Source organism: Bubalus kerabau, chromosome 11 (assembly GCF_029407905.1).
Source record: "Bubalus kerabau isolate K-KA32 ecotype Philippines breed swamp buffalo chromosome 11, PCC_UOA_SB_1v2, whole genome shotgun sequence".
Taxonomy (NCBI): Eukaryota; Metazoa; Chordata; class Mammalia; order Artiodactyla; family Bovidae; genus Bubalus; species Bubalus kerabau.
Genome location: NC_073634.1, coordinates 41,842,314 through 41,865,471, shown reverse-complemented (window position 1 = coordinate 41,865,471; position 23,158 = coordinate 41,842,314). Strand labels below are relative to the sequence as shown.

The window sequence follows — 23,158 nt, the reverse complement described above, 5'->3', positions numbered from 1 at the left end:
AGTCAAAAAGCCTGACTACTGCCAATTATCCCAGGATCCCATGCCATAGGTGTATCAAATTCTTCCTTGTTTAACATCCTTGGAGCCATGACTCCTTCTTAAACAATACCCTCCATCATGTATTTTGATTTTTGGATCCATTCTTCAATGAGATAATGTTTTGTTTCCCTTCTTTCAAGAATTGATCATAATTGAGGATCTACAGAGTACACTATTTTTTCATGTTCTACTGGAATTATGAGTTTATTAAGTATCTTTTCCATCATTTTTAGGGATCCAGGCAAGAGGGAGAAGCGGTAGTATGTACTCATTCTGCCATTTTGAAGTGAAAATATTCACAAACATTTCTGTGATGGCATGAAAAATAAAGAAGTAAATGGTTATGTACACTGTTTTTCAAACATACTCTTCCTTTGTGAGAATCAGACAAATGCCTCTTTTCTGCATTTCCAAAATCACAGTCTGTGATTGGTCACGACAGGGCCTGTGGTAGGCAGAATGAGATGTAAAGGACAGAACCTGGAAGTACATACATGCAGCTAGAATCTCTGTGTGGTAGACTGTCCCTTCCCCCAGCCTAATGGTATAAACTGCTCACAGGTCTAGGCTCTAGTATCTTAAAGGAATTACCATTATTTCTTGTGAACTGTCAAGATCATTGAAATTTGGAACTAGGAAGACTACTAAGAAGCTTAGAGTAACTCAGCTGTTGTCTCCATGAGGCATGTCAGGACATCGAGGCTCCATGAGGTTAAGTTGTTCAAACGCACAAAGCTAATAATAGTCACATGCCGAACTCGCTGCCCCAAAGTCAGCCTCACTAAGCCAAAGGCCTTTTATTCAATGCTGCACTTAGTAAAGCATACTGCTCCAGCTCAACATGCTGACACTAACCTGTACTGCATTTAATCCCACGAAAAATCTACTAATCTTACAAAGTTGTACCATATGAAATTGCTGTTTTTATAACCCAGAGATGGTCAAATATTGGTAATCTCATATGGTTCAGTCTGATATATTGTCCTTTAATTGTATAATGAGATGGAAAATTTTTTCTTTCAGCAGTAAATATAGGAATTCCTCATAGAAGTATCTTGAGCTTGTTGGGAATTTACCTTGATAAGCCAGCTTGAAGTAGGCAGATCCTTTCCGAGAATGGGTGACAGGATTTCTAACAGAATCAGTTTGTCTTTGAGGTGAAAGAGGATGAGGCAACAGAAAGCTTGCCATAGAGTGAAAACTCTGGAAATGAGAAGTCACAAGGAAAAGTAGCACTTCCTAAAGATCACAAAAATGGATATTTGAGGGAAACTTATCTAGGTCTCAAGGATAAAGGAAGATCTTACTGGTACCCAAGATACTATGGTTCCATGTATTTCCTGAACAGTCACATCGTGAGTAGGGAACCAAAATATGTTTATTCATGTGATAGTGGTGGACATTCTTTAAAAGTTCATTGAATTAAAGAATAAGATTGTCAGTATGTTGCTGGATGCCACATATGATCTAAATATTCTTTAGTGCATTTAGCATGTGCTAGAAACTTATAAAGCATGAATATAAATAGCTTAGATTCTGATAGACTGACAGCTTCAAGGCTGGTAAAGGTAACCTACCAAGATATGTAAATTAACCTTTTTTTCCAGGGAAAACGAGATAAATAATCTGGTCACATAAAAGAAGGGTATCACTCAGTTTTACTGATAAAAATGTTGGGCAGTAGCAAGATTCAGACCCTAAGCTGTCCATCTACTATGCCATTTAAAGTAGGGACTAATGCTAAGCATAAGAAGCCTTGTTCCACAGTGATTTCCAAGAAGTATGTCTGTCCTCTGACTTGCGCCTTAAGTCATTCTTTCCTCAAAAATGCAGAAGTCTCTTAGAGACACCAAAGTTTTCCATTTCTTTAATACTTCCCTTCTAGTTTATATCCTTCTGTCTACTAGTATTTTAATAATAAATAATGGAGGTTTAATATTAATCTATATGAATTAAAAGTAAAAGATACCTAATTTTTAAATATTCTTCAATATCATTCTAAACTTTTTAACTACATTATACTAAAAAAATAGTGAATTAAGGAATCTCTAAATATGAAATCCCTCTTTAAGAGCATATTTAAACATGCCTTTGTTTTATATTTATATCATTATTGTCATCATACATGAGCAATATGATACTTAGCAACTATGAAAAATCTCAATTTAGGGAAAACATTTTGAAGGAAAAAAACACTGGGATGAAATAATTTATTACCATTGCTAAGATGAACACATATACTTGATACTCAATTTTAACTTTAGAACTTTAAAAAAATAGTTTTAATACAGTATCAAAATTTACACAAGTATTTTGTCAAAAGACCAGTGTTCCTTGTATTAGCTTCTGCAGGCTCTACTGCAGGCATAAAACTTTTTTTAAATGTCTTCAGAGTGTAGGAATACAACAATTTAAGGATGAAAGCTTTTCCAGAAAAGGTGTAAATATAGCAAGCAATTTTCCCTTATAGAGTAATAATATTCTCAAAATATATAACATTTTAAAAGAAAAGCTTAAATGGTAACCCAATTACAATAATTAGAAAGATAATTCTATAGCAAATTAATTCATAAATATTTTCTGAGAATAGGATTGCCTTTTCATCACAATAACATTCAAAAAAGTATAACAATTCCTTCACCAATGACAATTAATACATGTATAATGAGCCCACTTAAAAACAAGAGCAACAGAATATCTGCTATGAATCAAATCTGAGTAATTTAGAAGAAAACTGGGAATCGTTGCATTCCTACTTTTATAATTTTATATTACAATATAAAGTTAGCATTCGGTCACAGGCCTCTTGCACATTCATACAAGAAACTATCATTGCATTTGAATAAACACAAAATACCTATCATAGCATTTCCAATACACACAGTCTATTACTTTATATATATATATATATACCAAAAATAAGGAAAAACTAAAGCTAGCACACCTCCTTTTCAAATCTCAAGCAATCTGAACAAGAGCTTTTAGCTTCAATAATGAAGGACATGCGTCAGTTTCATAAAACGTTAAGATAGCTGCTGTAGGCTAAGAAAGCTTTTTCCATAAATGCAGTGCAATATTTTAAAGTTTACAGAAAGTTTATTAAATATAACAGCATGTCTAGAAACTAAATTGTAGAAATTGACATTCACAGCTGGAAACACTTAGAAAAATTGTTTGCTTGTTCTTTAATTGAAATTGTTAATATTAACATTAATGAATACACTGAAGATGGAGGTTGATATGTCCCCAAGATGTGTCTTCATGAATAATACATTAAGATGAAAAGAAAAGATGTATTTACTTTGATCAATTTAAGTAAATGGCACTCTGACAATGCACTTGACAAAGTCCTGCTACCCTTCTAGCTGGTAAGGAAAACTGATGTGGTATTTTTAGTACCTCAAAAGTCAAAACAAAATCCAAGAAACCTAACCTTATCTTGCATCCAAATTAATTATGCATCAGGAACTAGCATTTTATTGACTAAAATATAATAGGTGACCAACTCTCCAACTTGGGAAGCTGGAAACCACTTGTTATCTTCAACAACATGGTAGAACACTGCCACCATGATATACAATGATTCGATTCTATCAAAACCACTGAGGCTCTACTGGGCTCTTCCAATCATGCAGGTTTCCCCATTACAATCTTAGATCTGAAGAGTCAAAAACATTTTAGTTCTAATGAAAATATTGGAACCAAAATGGTGATTTTCAAAGCTACCTTGTTTGAGATGGACTGTAGTGAACATCAAAGTGAGAGACAAAAAATACAACTTCAGCCATACTAAATTTTATCGAGGGAAAATATGTGCAATGTACAATTGCTCCAGGTCTGTGGAAATCCACTCTTTCCTCTCTTATCTCTCTGGCAGTGGTGATGTCATGTTTGAAAGCGAGTACATCTCACATGGGTCCCTTGTACTGGTTTCCAGACAAATGTTGCCTAATTCCAGGACACGAACCTGCAGCATCTCCAAGTTTCCTCCATACAACCTTAAGAAAAAGAAGAAAAAGAGTAAGCATCTTAATTGTCCTGTTCCACAAAGGAGTGTGTATGTTTTTTGTTTTTTTTTTTTAAGCGGGGAAATCTATGAGAAGGACAAAGAGGAATATAAGACAAGAGACAAAATATTCACACAAATGAGCTCAAAAATAAAATGAAATGTGATGCAAGTTTCTAAATCATGAGAACTGCTCAAGAGACAGGAGTGCCATGCTTCTTTAGCAATCAGGGTCAAAATTACAAAATGATATGCCAACTTACATTGGTTATGAGAGTGGTCCTCAACTCTGGCTGTCCACTAGGAATTACTCTTAAACAGGTAGGGTTGTCTATTTTTTTTAAATCTGTCAACATGATTCTAATGTGTAGTTAAGAATACATGAGCAAAATCATCCTTGTTCCTATATTATACATCTAAAATGAGGAATACCAAAATGTTAAATAACTAAGAACAAAAGCTCCTCCACTGTCTGTAGTGGTTTAAAGTCCTGAGCTAACAGCCTTAGGGTCACTAGTAGATTTCCCTTGTTTTCCCTGTGGAATGGGGGCCTTGCTGCTGCTGCTGCTAAGTCGCTTCAGTCGTGTCTGTGCGACCCCATAGACAGCAGCCCACTAGGCTCCCCCATTCCTGGGATTCTCCAGGCAAGAACACTGGAGTGGGTTGCCATTTCCTTCTCCAATGCATGAAAGTGAAAAGTGAAAGTGAAGTCGCTCAGTCGTGTCCGACTCTTAGCGACCCCATGGACTGCAGCCCACCAGGCTCCTCCGTCCATGGGATTTTCCAGGCAAGAGTACTGGAGTGGGGTGCCATTGCCTTCTCCGAATGGGGGCCTTAGTTATCATAAATCTTAGCTACCCAATAGTATATCTCAGATTACGACAATAGAAAGCATTCAGATGCAGGGAAAAGATAAGAATAAATTCAAGAGTCACTAAAAACAATATGTTAAAAATCAGGCTATTTTAAAGGGACAATAGCAAAGGGTGAGATTAATAACAAGTAAAACCACCGAATCCAACAATGATATACCAATATACTACATTAAGAAACCACATAGTAACAGTCATAACTCTTTTAGTGTTTCACTGTTAGGATTATGATCAGATTGACTACTTCCACAGAAATTTACATTGCTCTAACATGAACATAAACCAGCTGGTTCATCAATACTTCTTTGTTTTCTCTTTTAAAAGAGCAGATATTCCAGTGAAGTAGGTTTCTAGTCATAGTAACACATAAGCATGTAGGGGTCTGTCTACCCTCATTTTGAAACCTATGGAACTATTCATCTCTGTGTGTTAGCAGACACTACTATGTGGTAGAGATGTCCTGTCATATTTGAAGGGAGCTGTAGTTATGGTCCTTAAATATTTGGGAGGGAATTTCCTAGTAGCTTAGATGGTAAAAAATCCACCTGTAATTCAGGAGACCTGGATTTGATCCCTGGGTCAGAAAGATCCCCTGAAGAAGCAAATGGCTACCTATTGCAATATTTGTGCCTGGGAAAGCCCATGGACAGAGAAGCCTGGCTAGCTACAGTCCATGGGGTTGCAAAGAGTCAGACACATCTGAGCATATATAGCAGTGAGTGGTTCAGGCTGTTAGGGAAGTGTCCTTTCTCGATACACTGACTGAAGAGGGACACATTCTGAATCAGGAAGCCAACAGACACTATGGACTTTCCCTTTCTAGCCCTTAAATGGTATTACATCTACCCAGAATGTTTCGATGTCTTGTTTAGAAGCAAAGGATAGATTCAAATGATCAGGAACAAAAGGCATTAGATGATTACAACTCCAAAGTGTTGTATACAACTCCCTCTCCAAGTATTCAAATGTAGAATGTAATGGGCCTTAACCCTGAAATTACATGGTGAAAGGAAACTCAGAGAAGACAGAACTTTGAAATAAGCCAAAGACACTAAGACAGACACAGAGTAGTGACTTGTTAAATAAGAGAGCTGACCAGTTGGGTATCTGAGATGGTTACTGAGATGCAGGGCCAGTCAAGTATCTCAGCTGCTCTCAGGGAACTGACAAGGGCCAAACAGAAAAACCTAAGATAAAACTATTACTACAAAAAGATAGATAATATACTGTTTCTTAGAGAACAGTATATTTTTGTGGTAGAGCTTGGAAGAGACTAGAAGCACTACATGCTTACTAATCAAAATGATGGTGCTGTGAAGAAAGGTTGTTAACATCTATAAAATGGAAGACTGTATAGATGTTAACCTATTTCCAGAAAGAATACCAGAGACAGATATAAACCTGAGTCTTTTAACTGATCTCACATTATGAGAAAGCTTTACATTTCTGTAACATTATTGTAAAAGCCCATAATTCCTCTAATAGGTTTCATAATCTTATATACATTATTGCTTAGAAATTTTGAAACTGACAAACTGTATTTTTGTTTATTCTCCAATATTTGCTATGTGTTCTTGATGTGTATATAACTTACAATGGTGACACAAATATTTTAAATCAACATTTTTTATTCTTGTGGCTTTTAAATAGTTTCCAAATATAACAGTGCTAACAATCAGATTTGAACTAATTTACTTTTTTTGTTCCTCAAATTTCGGTGACCAAAGGCAAAAACAGAAAAGATGCCCTAGAGAACTTTCAAACGTAAAAAGCTCTTGGCTTTCTGAAGGCAACAATAATTACCACTGTGTGTGTCCTTTTGAAGGATTTTTGGAAATACAGGCAAATCAAGATCAATGCAAAACTAATCAAGATCCAATTCATTAGTGGGTCCCTTCTCTAAGAAATAAATTTTCTAATATCTAAAAATATTTCATCAAAAAAAGAGACAAGAAACAGTCCTGTGTTTATTTAGACAAATTCTGGCATTGAGCACAATAGAGATGGTTTCCTCTGTAAGACACATTGATTTTCATTCTTGAGAAAGAAAATGGAAGTGCCTAGATTCACTACAATTGGGAAAGTGGAAAGAGCTGGTCTTCAGAGAAAATCTGGGTATATGCCTGACTTCCCTATTCACTAGAGGACAATTTGTGGCAAGTAACTTAATTTCAGAATCTTAGTTTCTTCAAGTATAAAATGAGTTCCTACCCCGAGTGCCCAAGATCTGGTGCGAAACCCAGACTTCTGAATTATGAAGGAGCCTCAATATGACTCTGAGAACCACTGAAGATATGACCTCCTATGGTCCCTTCCAGTTTTACAATTCCTAATGTTTGAACTTTAAAGTTTATCTGAGGCAGGTGTTCAAACTGAAAAGTTTAAGAACAGACAAAAAGCTACAGAAGACAAATAGTGATACATTTAGGAAATCAAGACATCTAGAACCAATGACCATTTGAAAACAGACAACAGATATGTAAGAAAGAAAAACACCACCACAAGCAAGCAAGAAACTATATGTGCTGGGGCAAGAGTGCTAAATGCCCATGGGACTTATTTAACATTTACTGGATTCTAGGAATGCCTCAGGGAGGTAGGTACAGGAGATACCTGGTCCTAATAGCCTAAAGCTGAAGGGTATTTCTAAGCAATTTTGATATCCTAATGAACAAAGGATAAAAGTATAATGAACACCAATTCAAATCAAAGCTTAAAATAACTGACCATGAATTTTTGCTTTTTAACAAATGTCTTCCCCATCATATTCTACTTAGTTTTTAAATAAATTCCACAAATTATATTCTTGATTAAATGATATATCCAAAGCATATTACTCAAAAATTAAAATTAAGATTAATCAAATCCAAACCTCAATAATGATTACATAGGCTAAGCATTGTGAAAATAGCATGTCTTCTTTTTTTTTTTTTTCCCACTGTATTTCTGTGATTTCATAGGTAGATTTCTGTGTGTTTATCTCTTAAGTTCATATCTATCTCTTACTATTTTGAGATACTGCTGGGCATGACATGAAGCACACCTCATATGAATGAAGAACTTAGCAAATATTACCTATTGGGTTGGCTAGGAAGTTCATTCCAATTTCTATGGAAAAAAAAGAACAAACTTTATGGCCAACCCAATATTAAGATGGTGATTTTTTTCCCCAAGTATTGTTACAAATAATCTGCAGAAGGCTGTGTTTTCTTTGTTTATCATAGGTTTTTAAACACTGCTCTTTAAGGAAAACTATGAAATGGAAACTGATTTATTTTATCAAAACTAGTAACATTTTAGGAAATTTATTGTTCAGAAACTTTCACAGTTCATTCTGGAACACAGAATTGGCTGATTCTTGCTCACCTGCATATTTTACATGATTATTGTGTTAAAAAATACTACAATAACATTTACTAAAGAAAATCAAGGTCTGGTTTTACTTTTACATAAAAATATAAAGGCATTTGGCCAGCATTTTAAAAGTAGGTATTCATGAAGCAAAATCTAAGCTATGATGAGGCTTTCAACACAGAATACACAATAAAGCACATTAAACTTACATTGCACATTTCTCTGACTATAGCTTTTTCTGTCTCACTAAGGTCATGTTCATACTCTTTACCCTGTTGACGATCTATAGTTTCCTGAACATCCAAGACCTGGATTTGTTGAAAAAGAAAAGCAAATTTCACATGGAAAAAAAAAGTTTGTTAGTTATGAATAAAAATCATCAAGGAGCTCCACTTTGTAAAAAGAAAAAAAAAAAAAAAACCTTAGTTTTTTTCCATGTCTGCATATCAGAGTAGGTTAGTATATGGCAAAATCTTTTAAAAGAGTTGATTGTTCTGAAAGCTATCTGGAGTCAATTCTACTTGATTTTCAAATGGCCATTAAGAGCAATCTACTGCATCACTAATAGTCAATTGAATTCATTCATGTCCAAAATAATTAGATGCATTAGTTAATTTGGTCATTAAGATAAAGCTGACTGTCAACCATTTGGAGATAGTCAATAAATCTTGCTCCATTGTAAAGACTGGCATGTAATTAATTATATTACTCAACAGTCCAAATGATATGTAGACACGGCCTACAGAAAAAATGACTAAAAAGGATAATAGTGACAGGTGAAACTTGTCAGAACCCATAAGAACTTTTAACATGAATGTTACTGACCTCAGAGTTCTTGCCTGGCTGTGTTCCTAGTGCCTAGGACAGGACTATGGAGACAGCTCTTTGACAAAATCAAAGAGAAGCAATGGCTCCCCAGTTGTGAAAATATGTGAGCAACACTAAGTATTTTTCATTTTTCATCTGAGAATGAGATGTTTTTAAACAATTTTAGATTCTACCTCTCTAAATTATTCCTAAATGAATTGAGAATAAGATTCTGTTCAAAATGTCTTTAAAAGTTTCATGTCAATACTCTATATAGGACAAAACAAGACAAAACTTTGGCCTTGAGTGCTGTTTGTTATTTTTCTCTACATCAGCTTCTAAATCAAATCACTGATGTAGTATTAAAAAAATGCTTTTCCTAAAAGCTCCTGTATAATCCAGACTGAACTATAACACTGCTAAACCCCTTGGTTCTATTGCCACGGTCAACGCTGATGGCCACACCTAAAGGCGTCACCTGAGAATCCACACTTAAAGGCCTGAAGCAGAACCCTACAGAGTCAGTTCACATTCTTTTTATACTTAGAGGAAATTATTGATGATGCCCAATGAATATTCATAGAAAACTTAAGGCAGTCCTTGGAACAAGCTCATTTGCCCACAAATTCGATTTATTATACACCTGAGAGACGTGTACTTCAAATCAGTTAATTTCTGCTAAATGAAGTGAAGCTCCAATTAATAGTTATGAATTTTAAAGCAAGAAAAATGTGGCGTATTTCAAGTGGACTAATTCCTCACGTTGATTTACAACTCTTTCCCCCAAACTATGACCATGGAGTTTATTAAAGTTTAGAAATTTTTAAAACTTTACGAGAAGATGAGAAACTGAGCCACTGTTTCAACTACTACTTTCAGAACAGAAAAAAATGATATAAATCAGCTCTAGATTGGTAGCCTTTTAAAAACAAAACATGTCAAGAGGCTACATTTTTTTTTATGTTGAGGTATTCCAAAGATGCGTTTCCCAGAGGCTATGCTTGCACATATTTCTGTCTCAACTCATGGAAGCAAATGCATTCTATATTCAAGAGCCTCCAGTTACTCAATCAAGGTGCTTTAGTTGCTCAGCACTACCCATCAGCCAAGTGAGGACACTTAATGTGTTCTGATTATAACATAATATCTTCCTCTCAAGATAAAATTTTATATGAATTTGGAGAAAACTGAAGAGCTCTTCCTTGCCCTCCCCTTCCTTTTAGGCCATACTACCACAGCTGCGTTGAGAAACCAGGGAAAGATGGCAGTGTGACCCACTACACTGATCTGATTCCAACCGCACTTGTAATTGAATAAGGCAATGGGCTGAAACAGGCTTCAGTTTGGAAAGCAGGGCAGTGTGTCATTTCTGGAGCATGTGTAGATACCAATACTACAGGCTTGAAGCCACTCCTTCATTTTTCCATTTCTAAAGTGCTTTCAGATTGCTAGTGCCTGATTTATGCTCAAGTAACAGCTTGTTTAGCATGCTGTTCACACTAAACAGTATCCAAATGCTGTTGCTAAGAGCAAGCTAGTTGATAAACCAGCAGCTGTCAGACAAAGGGCAGGGAGGGCCCCTCATTCTGGTGTGCCTTCCCACAAATTCCCCTCAGTTGTTCATTTTGTGAGGTTTCCCAATCGAAACAGGAAACACCAAGTTCATTGCCACTGGCCCCCAGCATAGTTCTACCACCTCCCCTTATCAGCAATCTGTAAGTGCTTGGGAGAAGCACACTCATTTCATCTAAGTTACAGCAAAATGTAATGAGGGAGCTAAATCAACTGCTAAAACAATCATCCTCAAGTCAAGTAAATATTTTGAAGTTCTCATCTACTTCTTTGCTTTTCTGCATGCCAAGGACAGTGTGGCCCCCTGCATAAGAGTGCTTCATCAGCCTGTGGATAAATCATTCTGAAACCAAAACAACTTTAGAAAAGTTGTGAAATCCATGTGGCAAAAGCAGGACTGAAGCACTCTACCTACTTTATGGCTCAGAAAGGTTTAGTCAAGGCTGCTGCTGCTGCTGTTGCTAAGTCGCTTCAGTCGTGTCCGACTCTGTGCGACTCCATAAACAGCAGCCCACCAAGGCTCCTCTGTCCCTGGGATTCTCCAGGCAAGAATACTGGAGTGGGATGCCACTTCCTTCTCCAACGCATGCATGCATGCTAAATCGCTTCAGTCATGTCCGACTCTGTGTGACATGTTAGGAATTAGAGATAATTTGGAGGACAGTGTTTTATACTTTGGAGCTGATGAAATTTCAAGGAATTGTCTCAGGTTTTAATATGATTTTTATTGCCTGCAGTTTCTTCTTAGGTAAATATTCATATTGCATATTATTAATTTTACTTATTGGAAAGCTCATTACTGGTAAAGAAAAATAAACGATAAATTTAAGCCACATCTTTCTTTATTTCAGAATCTTAATTATAAGCCAAAAATAATATATCTTTATGAATAAGACCAGATGTCTATTTTCTATAGTCTATAAAGAGGCATTAACTAGACTTTGAAGACTTAATTTCTACTTAGTGATGAACAGAGTAGGCTTTTGTTTATTTGAAAACTTTTTTTTAGTAAGTTGCACAACATACTTCAGTTGCAAAAAGAAAAATATGGTATCCTTCGTTATTTTGGCTAACTATTAAGTTCTGTATTTGAAGACGTCCATGCTACAAACATTGCACAGAAAATACCTGTAACAATATTTTACACATACATGCACATCAGACTTCAACTTCAATGCAGATAGATATGAATCACATTACTCAAAACAAAATGATAAAATTAGAGATTCAATTCAACCATAAGTACTCGAACCCACTATTAGTTTATAAAATTAAAATCATTCTTCAAAACTTAATATTAAAAAAAGTATACCATAGGGGTCAAAAAATAAAGTATCTATGGTTAAAACGAGACCGTGAGGATTACCAGACTATAGTGAACAAGCCACAACACAACTGAAGTACTGAAGAAATGGTTGTACACAGTTGGTTACCTTAAGAGAGTGTACCACGGGTTCAGGCTGCTGAGAAGGTGTGGTATGTCCACTGAAGCTAGCTGGAGAGTTGGGTGAACTGTTACTCCCATCAGCCCCAGATGACAACCTAAAAGAACCCTTAGTAGAAAATCAACAACTTTGTTATTAAAACAAAAGTCGTTTATAACTGAAGAGATGTCATTAAATATTCAATTTCACTGCCAAATGAGAATTAGCTTTTTTTTTCCTAGCCTGTCATAAGATGCTATCAACCTGTTAATTGGAATACACTTGCTGCTTGACCAGCAAAAAAAAAGCTAACCAAGAGCCATCTCTATGCATTTCCAGATGTCAGCTCTGATTTACTGAAGAGAGCAATGCCCCCTAAGGAATGCCCATTAAGAACATTTTAAGAATGATTTTTGAAACTTAAAGATACTCAAGAGTAGGGAATTTGTGAGTTACTCCACATTTGAGTTAAAATGCTCACTCAGCATGACAAATGCCATATTCCATATGTCTCAGAAAATGCAGATACTTCACATTGGAGAAATGGTGTCCCTTACCTATGGTGGAACATTTCCCAAAGAGATTTAACCATATGCAACATTTTCTTCAAGAATTCTCTTATTTTATGAACTTTTAAAAAATGAAAAAAACAGATTGCAAATTATATATTTGTAGTTTAGTGACTTTTCAACTGAATTGCTGAGAAGTCAGAACCTGGGCATGATTAATTTGACCTGCAAGAGTCACAGTCGCCCATACAGGAAATGGGAAAAAGTAAAAATGTCACTTTTTCCAGGGTTCCTTAGGAAAAATATTAATGGATCAGGAAAGAAAAAGAACAGCAGTGTTCTACCCTCCTAGCAAAAACAATCTAATGGGAATTTTCCTGTTTTTAGGGTCTGAGAGATTTTAGTTTCTATCCATCAACAAATCTGCAGATTTTTTCATACCTACTAGATTAATAACTGTTCCCTTTAACTTGACCCTATGAATCTAATCCCCTGAGAAGGAGCCATGGAAGGCGCAGCATATGTGGATTCTTGGTAGGAAGAAACAACACTGATCTGGGACATTAATTTTCTAGCATCCACAGAAGCGCTTCTGTGTTGTGCATTTTAGGGATGGGTGGGAGAAGCTGAGCACAGCAATAGTTACAGGTATGGGTTTTACACAAACCGTGCTAACTGCAGAGAAATTAACTCTTGCTATTGATTTTTACAGAGATTATTATTTATAATGAATTGGGAATATCTTATCCGTTCCCTCGTCACTGTCCTTTCTATCTATATGTCCCTGAAGGCTGTCCTTGCCATCTCACAAGCCAACTGAGGCCATGTTCTTTCCTATGCAATCAGGTCAGGTCCTGCCCCCACCCTCACTAGCCACCAGGGAGAGGAAGCCATGGATTATGACATTTAGGTGACCTTCCAGCTTCTGTTTGCCACTGAAATTAATGATGCAATTAATAGCAGGTGATGACATAGGACATACAATTGTCACAACCCAACCTGCTCTGGGAAAAAAATATAAGGTTTGTTTTGTTGTAATTTGAATCATATCAGACATAGAGTACCTAAAACAAATAATAGAAAGTAATCTATATGAAGTTTAAAGATGATTAATAACAGGCACATGCCCCCCATCCAACCACCAAATTTGGACATTCTCTTCCTTTGTAGAAATCAAATATTTCCAGAACAAATGAGGAACTAAAGGAAGTTCTTCCCTGAAAAGCTCTGGTTCTCTACTATTCTCCTTCCTTACCGGTACCACCCTCAGGAACTCTTCGGAAAAGTTTTCTGAGGTTATACAGAGTTCACATCCATGTCCCATTTGGGCTCCACCACTGCAGTGCTGTTTCCTCTGAATGGTAATCTAACTTGTCAGGCAAGATCCCTCCCCTTCTGGAACAAACACCCTTCAAATTCTTCCTTTTCTGCCCAGCCTGTTTCAAATCCCAGACCTGGCAAAATGTGGTAGGCATGCCCAATTCTAGCTTCTTTGCCCTTGGGCACAGGACCTCTATCTTTCAGGGTAATTTGGTTTAAGAGAATTTCTGAAATCAATGATAAGTAGCTTCCCTAAACCACATTCTTTGGGCAATTTAGCATTGTTTAGACTTAAGGACAGTCCTGCCTACTCAGAAAGACATACCCTTTTATTAAAGAAGTTTCACCACCATCATCATCACAAAAGCTACAATTGAAGCTACATAGGTGAGGGAAGGGGGAAGAGGTGGTGGCAGGCAACTTATTCAGGGATTCAAGCTCTACTTCAAATCTGCTTTGCAAGCCATGGACTTAGTCATCATTAGAAAGGTAAAGTTTCATATTTCATGTAGTTTTTGTGTAGCTGCAAAGGTTACTGAATGCAGGTTAAGTTGTACACTAATAGATGCTAAATAGTTTTCTTGATTATAACAGAAACAAGCACCTCATTCTTTCTGTCACATCTCATTTAGTTACTATAAAATAAAATTTTAGATTTCTAGTGCTGATTGGTAGAGTTTTATCTGGGCTTTCTCTAGGCTCTGGGCTCCATCAATACATATTCTCAGTTGAAGAATATGTTTTCACTGAAGTACTTTTTAAAATATGCTACTGGGTAAAATACTAGCACAAAAAATATTTTAAAAGAGTCCCTTGGAGTTTATTTCAATAAGATTTAGCCTGCTTATTTAAATTGTATCTTGGCTGACTCAGGAGACTGGGAATTTAAAAAGAAAAAAATCTTACCGAAATTGGAAATGAGAGTCCCAGCTTTGGGGTTGCTTGTTTTCAAGCTACACGTGACCACACACAGTGCACACACCACCGCTTGGGTCAGGTGTCAGTTTGAAAGGGCAAGGAATAATTTTCTGAGCTGGTCTTGACACTTCTGGCAGTGTCTAACAGTTCATTTTCATGGTCACTGAAAACCCCTTTTCAAAAAAAAGGTGTAGGTACCATTCTCCTTCTTCAATGTTTGGGGTTATTCAACTTTCACCCCCAGGTTCAGGGGGAAAAGCACTGTTCAGAAGATAAAAGACTCTATTCCCGCCTTCCCTCCCCTGATCTGGACACACAGTGACTTTCCTTCATGTGTGCAGACTTGTTCTCTCCCCCCAGCATAACTTTTCCTCTAGCAACAGAATCCATCTGGTTACGCACAGGCAAATCAGTAGCTGACCCATCTTCACTCACCGGGAGAGTGGGCAGGCATCGTCCTATTCCTCGGCACCCTTGCCACCACTGCAAGACCCGCCGGGCTCTGGGCCCCCAGCCTTTCTCCATATTTGAGCTGTTTCTAGTTGGAGGTTGCCTTCTATTCTGGGTGGCCTTATATTTGGAACAATATAGTACAATCACTCAGAAAAATGCTGTTTCCCAAGTCTCAAGAAAGCAGATAGAACAAGAAGCTTAATGAAATGAACCACAATGACCACGATGGCAAGCTGTAACATGCACCTCTAACAAGGGAGAACATTAAAAAACTCAGTGAAGTCCTGTATGTAAGAGCTAATATTGATTCTTTTTTTTAAGTTTTGGGCAGAGGTATAACTAATTCTCAAGCTATCAAAAAGAGATAGATGATAATGCCAAAATTCTACCAAAAAAATAGAAAAGGAAGCTATTTATACAACTTAATTTTGTTGGTTTTATTTGTGAGAAATAGAGAATTAACATAAGGTCTTCTAAGTATTTAAACCAGTATCTTCAGAACTTAGAAATTATTTAAATGTACTTGGGAGCACTCAGACCTTATGTTAAGAAACACAAGTTGGGTAGATATATTCATACTCATAAAAACTAACACTGCATCAAATTCTCAGCAAAATTTCTGTACACTGAAGAGTATATAATGAACTCAGAGAACTGTTGCAAAAAACTATTTTACATGGGGCACATACATAATTATCAAAATTTCTATTAATCAGTCATTTCCTAAGTTTCTGTACTGGTTGTAACTAGAGCTATCATATAACTGACATAAAAAGAAAATAAAAAGAGTTTTCATCCCCAAATTCTAGTTTTTTCAACAACCAAACTAATTTTATTAAAATGATCAGAAACAAAATTAACTCATTTGTCCATAATTTCCTTTCCCTGCCAGCTTTCACTAAGACCTTCTAAGAATGCTATGTCCTAAAGAATAAACAATTTTTGAAATATAGAAAACTTGCAAATGTAGTCTAAAAATTCCAGTGTACAAATATTTAAGTTAATTTTAGGAGACTTAAAATGAGAAAATAATTTTTTAGTTCTCATTAATCTGTTATTTGTTTTATGGTGAACAGCACTGGTCTAATTTTTACTTTTCTCAGACTTTTGGAGGCTGAACAATAAAGAAAATATACCATGGTCAGAAGTGAAATCAGAAAGGGAGCAATGTCGACCAGCATTTGGTACTCACAAAATTTTATTCTGAGTCTACAAAATAAGTACAAGTTACCTATTAAGTAAGAAAGTCACACATATTATTCACATATAGCAGAGAAAATTATATATTTGCAGTTGGACCACAATGATCATTTCCTCAATCAACACTAATTTAAACTTTGCTCTCTCAGTAATCATCTGTCAGTGTCTATTTCCATCATTAAGAATTATCCAACAATTTATAATATGGTGGATGGCTGAAAAGTCACCCCCTATCCCAATCTGCGCAGTTTTGTTCCTGGGATGATCATTAGCAATGAATGAAGATTTTTTTTTACAAATGAGCTCTACATTCTCTCCAAGACTTAAACATCTCACAGATTTCATGCTTTTTGTATCCAACAACCAAATAAAACATAAAAATTTATTTCATTTGTATTTAATGTGTAGTGAGATTTAATCCCAATGCCTCTCCACTGTAACAAAACTTATTACAATAACCATGAAATCTAAGGTAATATCTATGACCAGTTAGAGGCCTGCTGGAAGGAGCAGTCATTTATTTTCATTTCCAGAAAGTTGATACAACATGCAATAACAACATTTTTCAGTATCTGGTAAAAGGTTCTTTTTAAACATACTCAATACAGATTGTAGAGGATTAATCTCATAAAAGGGGGCAATATATGTATTCTTGCCTCAAGAGCCCCATGAACAGTATGAAAAGGCAAAAAGATAAGACACTGGTTGTACCCAATATGCTACTGGAGATCAGTGGAGAAATAACTCCAGAAAGAATGAAGAGATGGAGCCAAAGCAAAACTAACACACAGTTGTGGATGAAACTGGTGATAGAAACAAAGTCTGATGGTGTAAAGAGCAATATTGCATAGGAACCTGGAATGTCAGGTGCATGAATCAAGGCAAATTGGAAGTGGTCAAACAGGAGATGGCAAGACTGATCATCGACATTTCAGGAATCAGCAAACTAAAATGGACTGGAATGAGTAAATTTAACTCAGCTGACCATTATATCTATTACTGTGGCCAAGAATCCCTTAGAAGAAATGGAGTAGCCATCATGGTCAACAAAAGAGTCCAAAATGCAGTACCTGGATGCAATCTCAAAAACGACAGAATGATCTCTGTTCGTTTTCAAGGCAAACCATTCAATATCACGATAATCCAAGTCTATGCTCCAACCAGTAATACTGAAGAAGCTGAAGCTGAACGATTTTATGAAGACCTACAAGACCTTCTAGAACTAACACCCAAAAAAGATGTCCTTTTCATTATATAGGGGACTGAAATGCAAAAGTAGGAAATCAACGAATACTTGGAGTAACAGGAAAATTTGGCCTTGGAGTACAGAACGAAACAGGGCAAAGGCCAATAGAGTTTTGCCAAGAGAACACACTGGTCATAGCAAACACCTCTTCCAACACAAGAGAACACTCAACACATGGACATCACCAGATGGTCAATACCGAAATCAGATTGATTACATTCTTTGCAGCCAAAGATGGAGAAGCTCTATATAGTCAGCAAAAACAAAACCAGGAGTGGACTGTGGCGCAGATTATGAACTCTTTATTGCCAAATTCAGACTTAAATTGAAGAAGTAGGGAAAACTGCTAGACCATTCAGGTATGAGCTAAATCAAATCCCTGATTATACAGTGGAAATGACAAATAGATTCAAGGGATTACATCTGAAAGATTGCCTGAAGAACTATGGATGGAGGTTCATGACATTGTACAGGAGACAGGAATCAAGACCATCCCCAAGAAAAAGAAATGCAAAAAAGAAAAATGGCTTTGTGAGGAGGTCTTACAATAGTGGTGAAAAGAAGAGAAGTGAAAAGCGAAGGAGAAAAGGAAAGATATACCCATTTGAATTCAGAGTTCCAAAGAACAGCAAGGAGAGATAAGAAAGTCTTCCTCAGTGATCAGTGCAAAGAAATAGAGGAAAACAACAGAATGGGAAAGACTAGAATCTCTTCAAGAAAATTAGAGATACCCAAGGGAATATTTCATGCAAAAATGGGCACAATAAAGGACAGAAATGGTACGGACCTAAAAAAAAGCAGAAAATATCAAGAAGAGGTGACAAGAATACACAGAAGAACTACACAAAAAAGATCTTCATGACCCAGATAACCACGATGGTGTGATCACTCACCTACAGCCAGACATCCAGGAATGTGAAGCCAAGTGGGTCTTAGGAAGCATCACTACAAACAAAGCTAGTGGAGGTGATAGAATTCCAGCTGAGCCATTTCAAATCCTGAAAGATGATGCTGTGAAAGTGCTGCACTCAATATACCAGCAAATATGGAAAACTCAGCAGTGGTCACAGGACTGGAAAACGTCAGTATTCATACCAATCCCAAAGAAAGGAAATGCCAAAGAATGTTCAAACTACCACACAATTACATTCATCTCACACGCTAGTAAAGTAATGCTCAAAATTCTCCAAGACAGGCTTCAACAGTACATGAACCATGAACTTCCAGATATTCAATCTGGTTTTAGAAAAGGCAGAGGAACCAGAGATAAAACTGCCAACATCCACTGGATTATCAAAAAAGCAACAGAGTTCCAGAAAAACATCTATTTCTGCATTATAGACTATGCCAAAGCCTTTGACTGTGTGGATCACAATAAACTGTGGAAAATTCTGAAAGAGATGGGAATACCAGACCACCTGACCTGTCTTCTGAGAAATTTGTATGCAGTTCAAGAAGCAACAGTTAGAACTGGACTTGGAACAACAGACTGGTTGCAGATTGGGAAAGGAGTAAATAAAGGCTGTATGTTGTCACCCTGCTTATTTAACTTCTATGCAGAGTACATCATGTGAAATGCTAGGCTGGATGAAGCACAGGCTCGGATCAAGATTGTCAGGAGAAATAGCAATAACCTCAGATATGCAGATGACACCACCCTTATGGCAGAAAGTGAAAAAGAACTAAAGAGCCTCTTGATGAAAGTGAAAGTGGAGAGTGAAAAAGTTGGCTTAAAGCTCAACATTCAGAAAACTAAGATGATGGCATCTGGTCCCATCACTTCATGGCAAATAGATGGGGAAACAGTGGAAACAGTGACAGACTTTATTTTAGGGGGCTCCAAAATCACTGCAGATGGTGATTGCAGTCATTAAGTTAAAACATCCTTGCTTCTTGGAAGAAAAGTTATGACTAACCTAGACAGCATATTCGGAGAAGGCAATGGCAACCCACTCCAGTATTGTTGCCTGGAAAATCCCATGGACAGAGGAGCCTGGTAGGCTGCAGTCCATGGGGTCGCTACGAGTCGGACACGACTGAGTGACTTCACTTTCACTTTTCGCTTTCATGTATTGGAGAAGGAAATGGCAACCCACTCCAGTGTTCTTGCCTGGAGAATTCCAGGGATGGGGGAGCCTGGTAGGCTGCCATCTATGGGGTCACACAGAGTCGGACACGACTGAAGTGACTTAGCAGCAGCAGCAGACAGCATGTTAAAAAGCACAGACATTACTTTGCCAACAAAGGTCCATCTAGTCAAGGCTATGGTTTTTCCAGTAGTCATGTATGGATGTGAGAGTTGGACTATAAAGAAAGCTGAGTGCCAAAGAACTGATGCTTTTGACCTGTGGTATTGGAGAAGACTCTTGAGAGACTCTTGGACTGCAATGAGATCCAGCTAGTCCATCCTAAAGGAATTCAGTCCTGAATATTCATTGGAAGGACTGATGTTGAAGCTGAATCTCCAATACTTTGGTCACCTGATGCAAAGAACTGACTCATTGGAAAAGACCCTGATACTGGGAAAGATTGAAGGTGGGAGGAGAAGGGGACAACAGAGGATGACATGGTTGGATGGCATCACCGACTCAATGGACATGAGTCTGAATAAACTCTGGGAGTTGGTGATGGACAGGGAGGCCTGGCATGCTGCAGTCCACGGGGTCGCAAAGAGTGGACGTGACTGAGCAACTGAACTGAACTGAGCTGATATGAGCCAGATTTTCACAGATGAATAAACTACTTTATTGTCATTTTAAAGGAAAAGGTACTCTTTTAGAATCAGGATTATTGACTTTCTACTCATTTCAGTAACTTTCTTGTTTTAAATCAGGTCATGGAAAAATGTATTCTGGACTGGCCATCATTTTTGACCTTCAAGTAAAATATAATGAAGGTTTTGTGCTAGCTCTACAGTTGTCAATCATGCTATTTTTTTGAAGATAGATTTATAGAATATAATCATCAGTAATTCTGGTTGGAGTGATTTCTGGCAAATTCAGAACCTGAAGTGGGGATACCCAAATTCTATCCAGGAATTGGTAGAACAATTCCCAACCACCTTCATAAAGTCATTTCCTGTTTTCTAAGGAATTCTATTTTGCTTTGTTTTCTGCAGTTTTCCAAAAATTCAAATCCATTTTTTTCCTAAAAAGCAGGCATGAATGACCCTGCTATGGTACTCATTAGCTATTGTTGAGCTACATTATATATAGTTAATCTGAAAATTATTTAGTATTCCATTTATTTAGTATTCTATCTATTTACTATTTATTTAGTATTTTGCATGTTATTTATCTTTCAGTTCAGTTCGGTTCAGTCGCTCAGTTGACTCTTTGCGACCCCATGAATCGCAGCACGCCAGGCCTCCCTGTCCATCACCAACTCCCGGAGTTCACTCAGACTCACATCCATCGAGTCAGTGATGCCATCCAGCCATCTCATCCTCTGTCGTCCCCTTCTCCTCCTGCCCCCAGTCCCTCCCAGCATCAGAGTCTTTTCCAATGAGTCAACTCTTCACATGAGGTGGCCAAAGGACTGGAGTTTCAGGTTTAGCATCATTCCTTCCAAAGAAATCCCAGGGCTGATCTCCTTCAGAATGGACTGGAGGACTGTCCATTGACTGTCAGCTATGTCATCATAGCTGACATTATAATCAATGGGTGAAAAGTAAAAGCATTTTCCCTAAGCTGAGCAACAAGACAGGGATGTCCCCTTTTGCCAGTTTTATTCAACATGGTGTTAGAAGTCCTAGTCATAGCAATCAGACAAGAAAAAGAAATAAAAATACTAATTGAAAAAAAAAAAACTGTCACTGTTTGCAGATGGCATGATACTAAACAGAGAAAATCCTACCCATTACCAAGAAACTATTAAAGCTCACCAGTAAATTAAGTGAAGCTACAGTATACAGGATTTATACACAGAAATCTGTTGCTTGTCTATGCACTAATAATTAACTATCAGAAAGAGAAAGCAAGAAAACAATCACATTTAAAACTGCACCAAAAAGAATAAACTACTCAGGGATAAAATTAACCAAGGAGGTAAAATACCTGTACTCTGAAAATTATAACACTCTGATGAAGGAAATTGAAGATGATACAAATAAATGGAAACATATCCTGTGTTCGTGAATTGGGAAAAAAATAATATTGTTAAAATGTCCATACTATTCAAAGGAATCTGCAGTCCTAATGAAATCCCTATCAAAATACCTATGACATTTTTCTCAGAACTAGAACAAATAACCCTAAAATTTATATGGAACCACAAAAGACTTAATAGCCAAAGAAATCTTGACAAAACAGAACAACACTGGAGCTATCATGTGTCTTGAATTCAGACTATACTACAAAGCCACAGTAATCAAAACAGTGAAACGCTGGCACAAAAATAGACACTTAGATCAATGGAACAGAATAGAGGGCCCAGAAGTCAACCCACACACTTATGGTCAATCAATCTATGACAAAGGAGTTAATAATATACAACAGGGAAAAGACAGTCTCTTCAATAAATGGTGCTGGAAAAAACTGAACAGCTACATGTGAAACAGTGAAATTAGAACATTTACTTACACCATATATACAAATAAACTCAAAATGGATTAAAACCTAAATGTAAGATCAGACGCCATAACACTAGATGAAAACATGAGCAGAACAGTCTTTGACATGAATCAGCAATGTTTTTTGAATCTGTCTCCTAAGGCAAAGGAAACAAAAACAAATGAGACCTAATTAAACTTAAAAACTTGTACAACAAAGGAACCCACTGACAAAATGAAAAGACACATAATGGGAAAAAAATATTTGCAAATGATATGCCCAATAGGAGTTAATATTCAAAATATTTAAAACTCATATATATATCTAAAGCTCATATATATATATATATATATATATATATATAACTCACATATATATGAGTTTTAAAAGCTCATAAAACTCAGTATCAAAAAAAAAACCTGATTAAGAAATGGACAGAAGACCTAAATAGACATTTCTCCATAGAAGACACACAGTTGGTGAACATGCATATGAAAAGATGCTCAACATCACTAGTTATCAGAGAAACGCAAATCAAAACCACAAAGAGGTCATCCTGCTCACATCTGTTAGAAAGGTTATCATCAAAAAGACCACAACTAAACACTGGTGAGACTGCAGAAAAGGGAACCTTTGTGCACTGTTGCTAGGAATGTAAATTGATGAATCCACTACGGAAAATGTTATGGAGGTTCTTTAAAAAACTAAAAAGAGAACCACCATAGGATCCAGCAATTCCACTCCTGAATATATATCTTAAGAAAACAAAAACATTAATTCAAAAGGATACCCCCCAATGTTCATAGAAGCATTATTTACAATAGCCAGGATACAGAAACAACCTCAGTGCTGACTGACAGATGAATGTATACAAAAGATATGTAACTA

The 23,158-nt window shown here is 36.7% G+C and overlaps 1 protein-coding gene across 6 annotated transcripts in view; it reads right to left on the bottom strand.

The window, feature by feature from the left end:
• Positions 1 to 2,235: 2,235 nt before the first annotated feature.
• Positions 2,236 to 23,158, bottom strand: part of CCDC85A (coiled-coil domain containing 85A) — a 227,646-nt gene continuing 206,723 nt past the window's right edge. For 2 of the 6 annotated variants that reach the window (XM_055540154.1, XM_055540152.1), the window contains one exon: positions 2,236 to 4,037. In XM_055540154.1, coding sequence (XP_055396129.1) covers positions 3,988 to 4,037 — 50 coding nt within the window. In that variant the 3' untranslated portion in view covers positions 2,236 to 3,987. Of the gene's footprint in view, positions 4,038 to 8,480; positions 8,580 to 12,083; positions 12,204 to 15,256; positions 15,392 to 23,158 lie in introns of all 6 variants that reach the window. The other 4 variants (XM_055540156.1, XM_055540155.1, XM_055540157.1 and 1 more) reach the window with 4 other exon arrangements.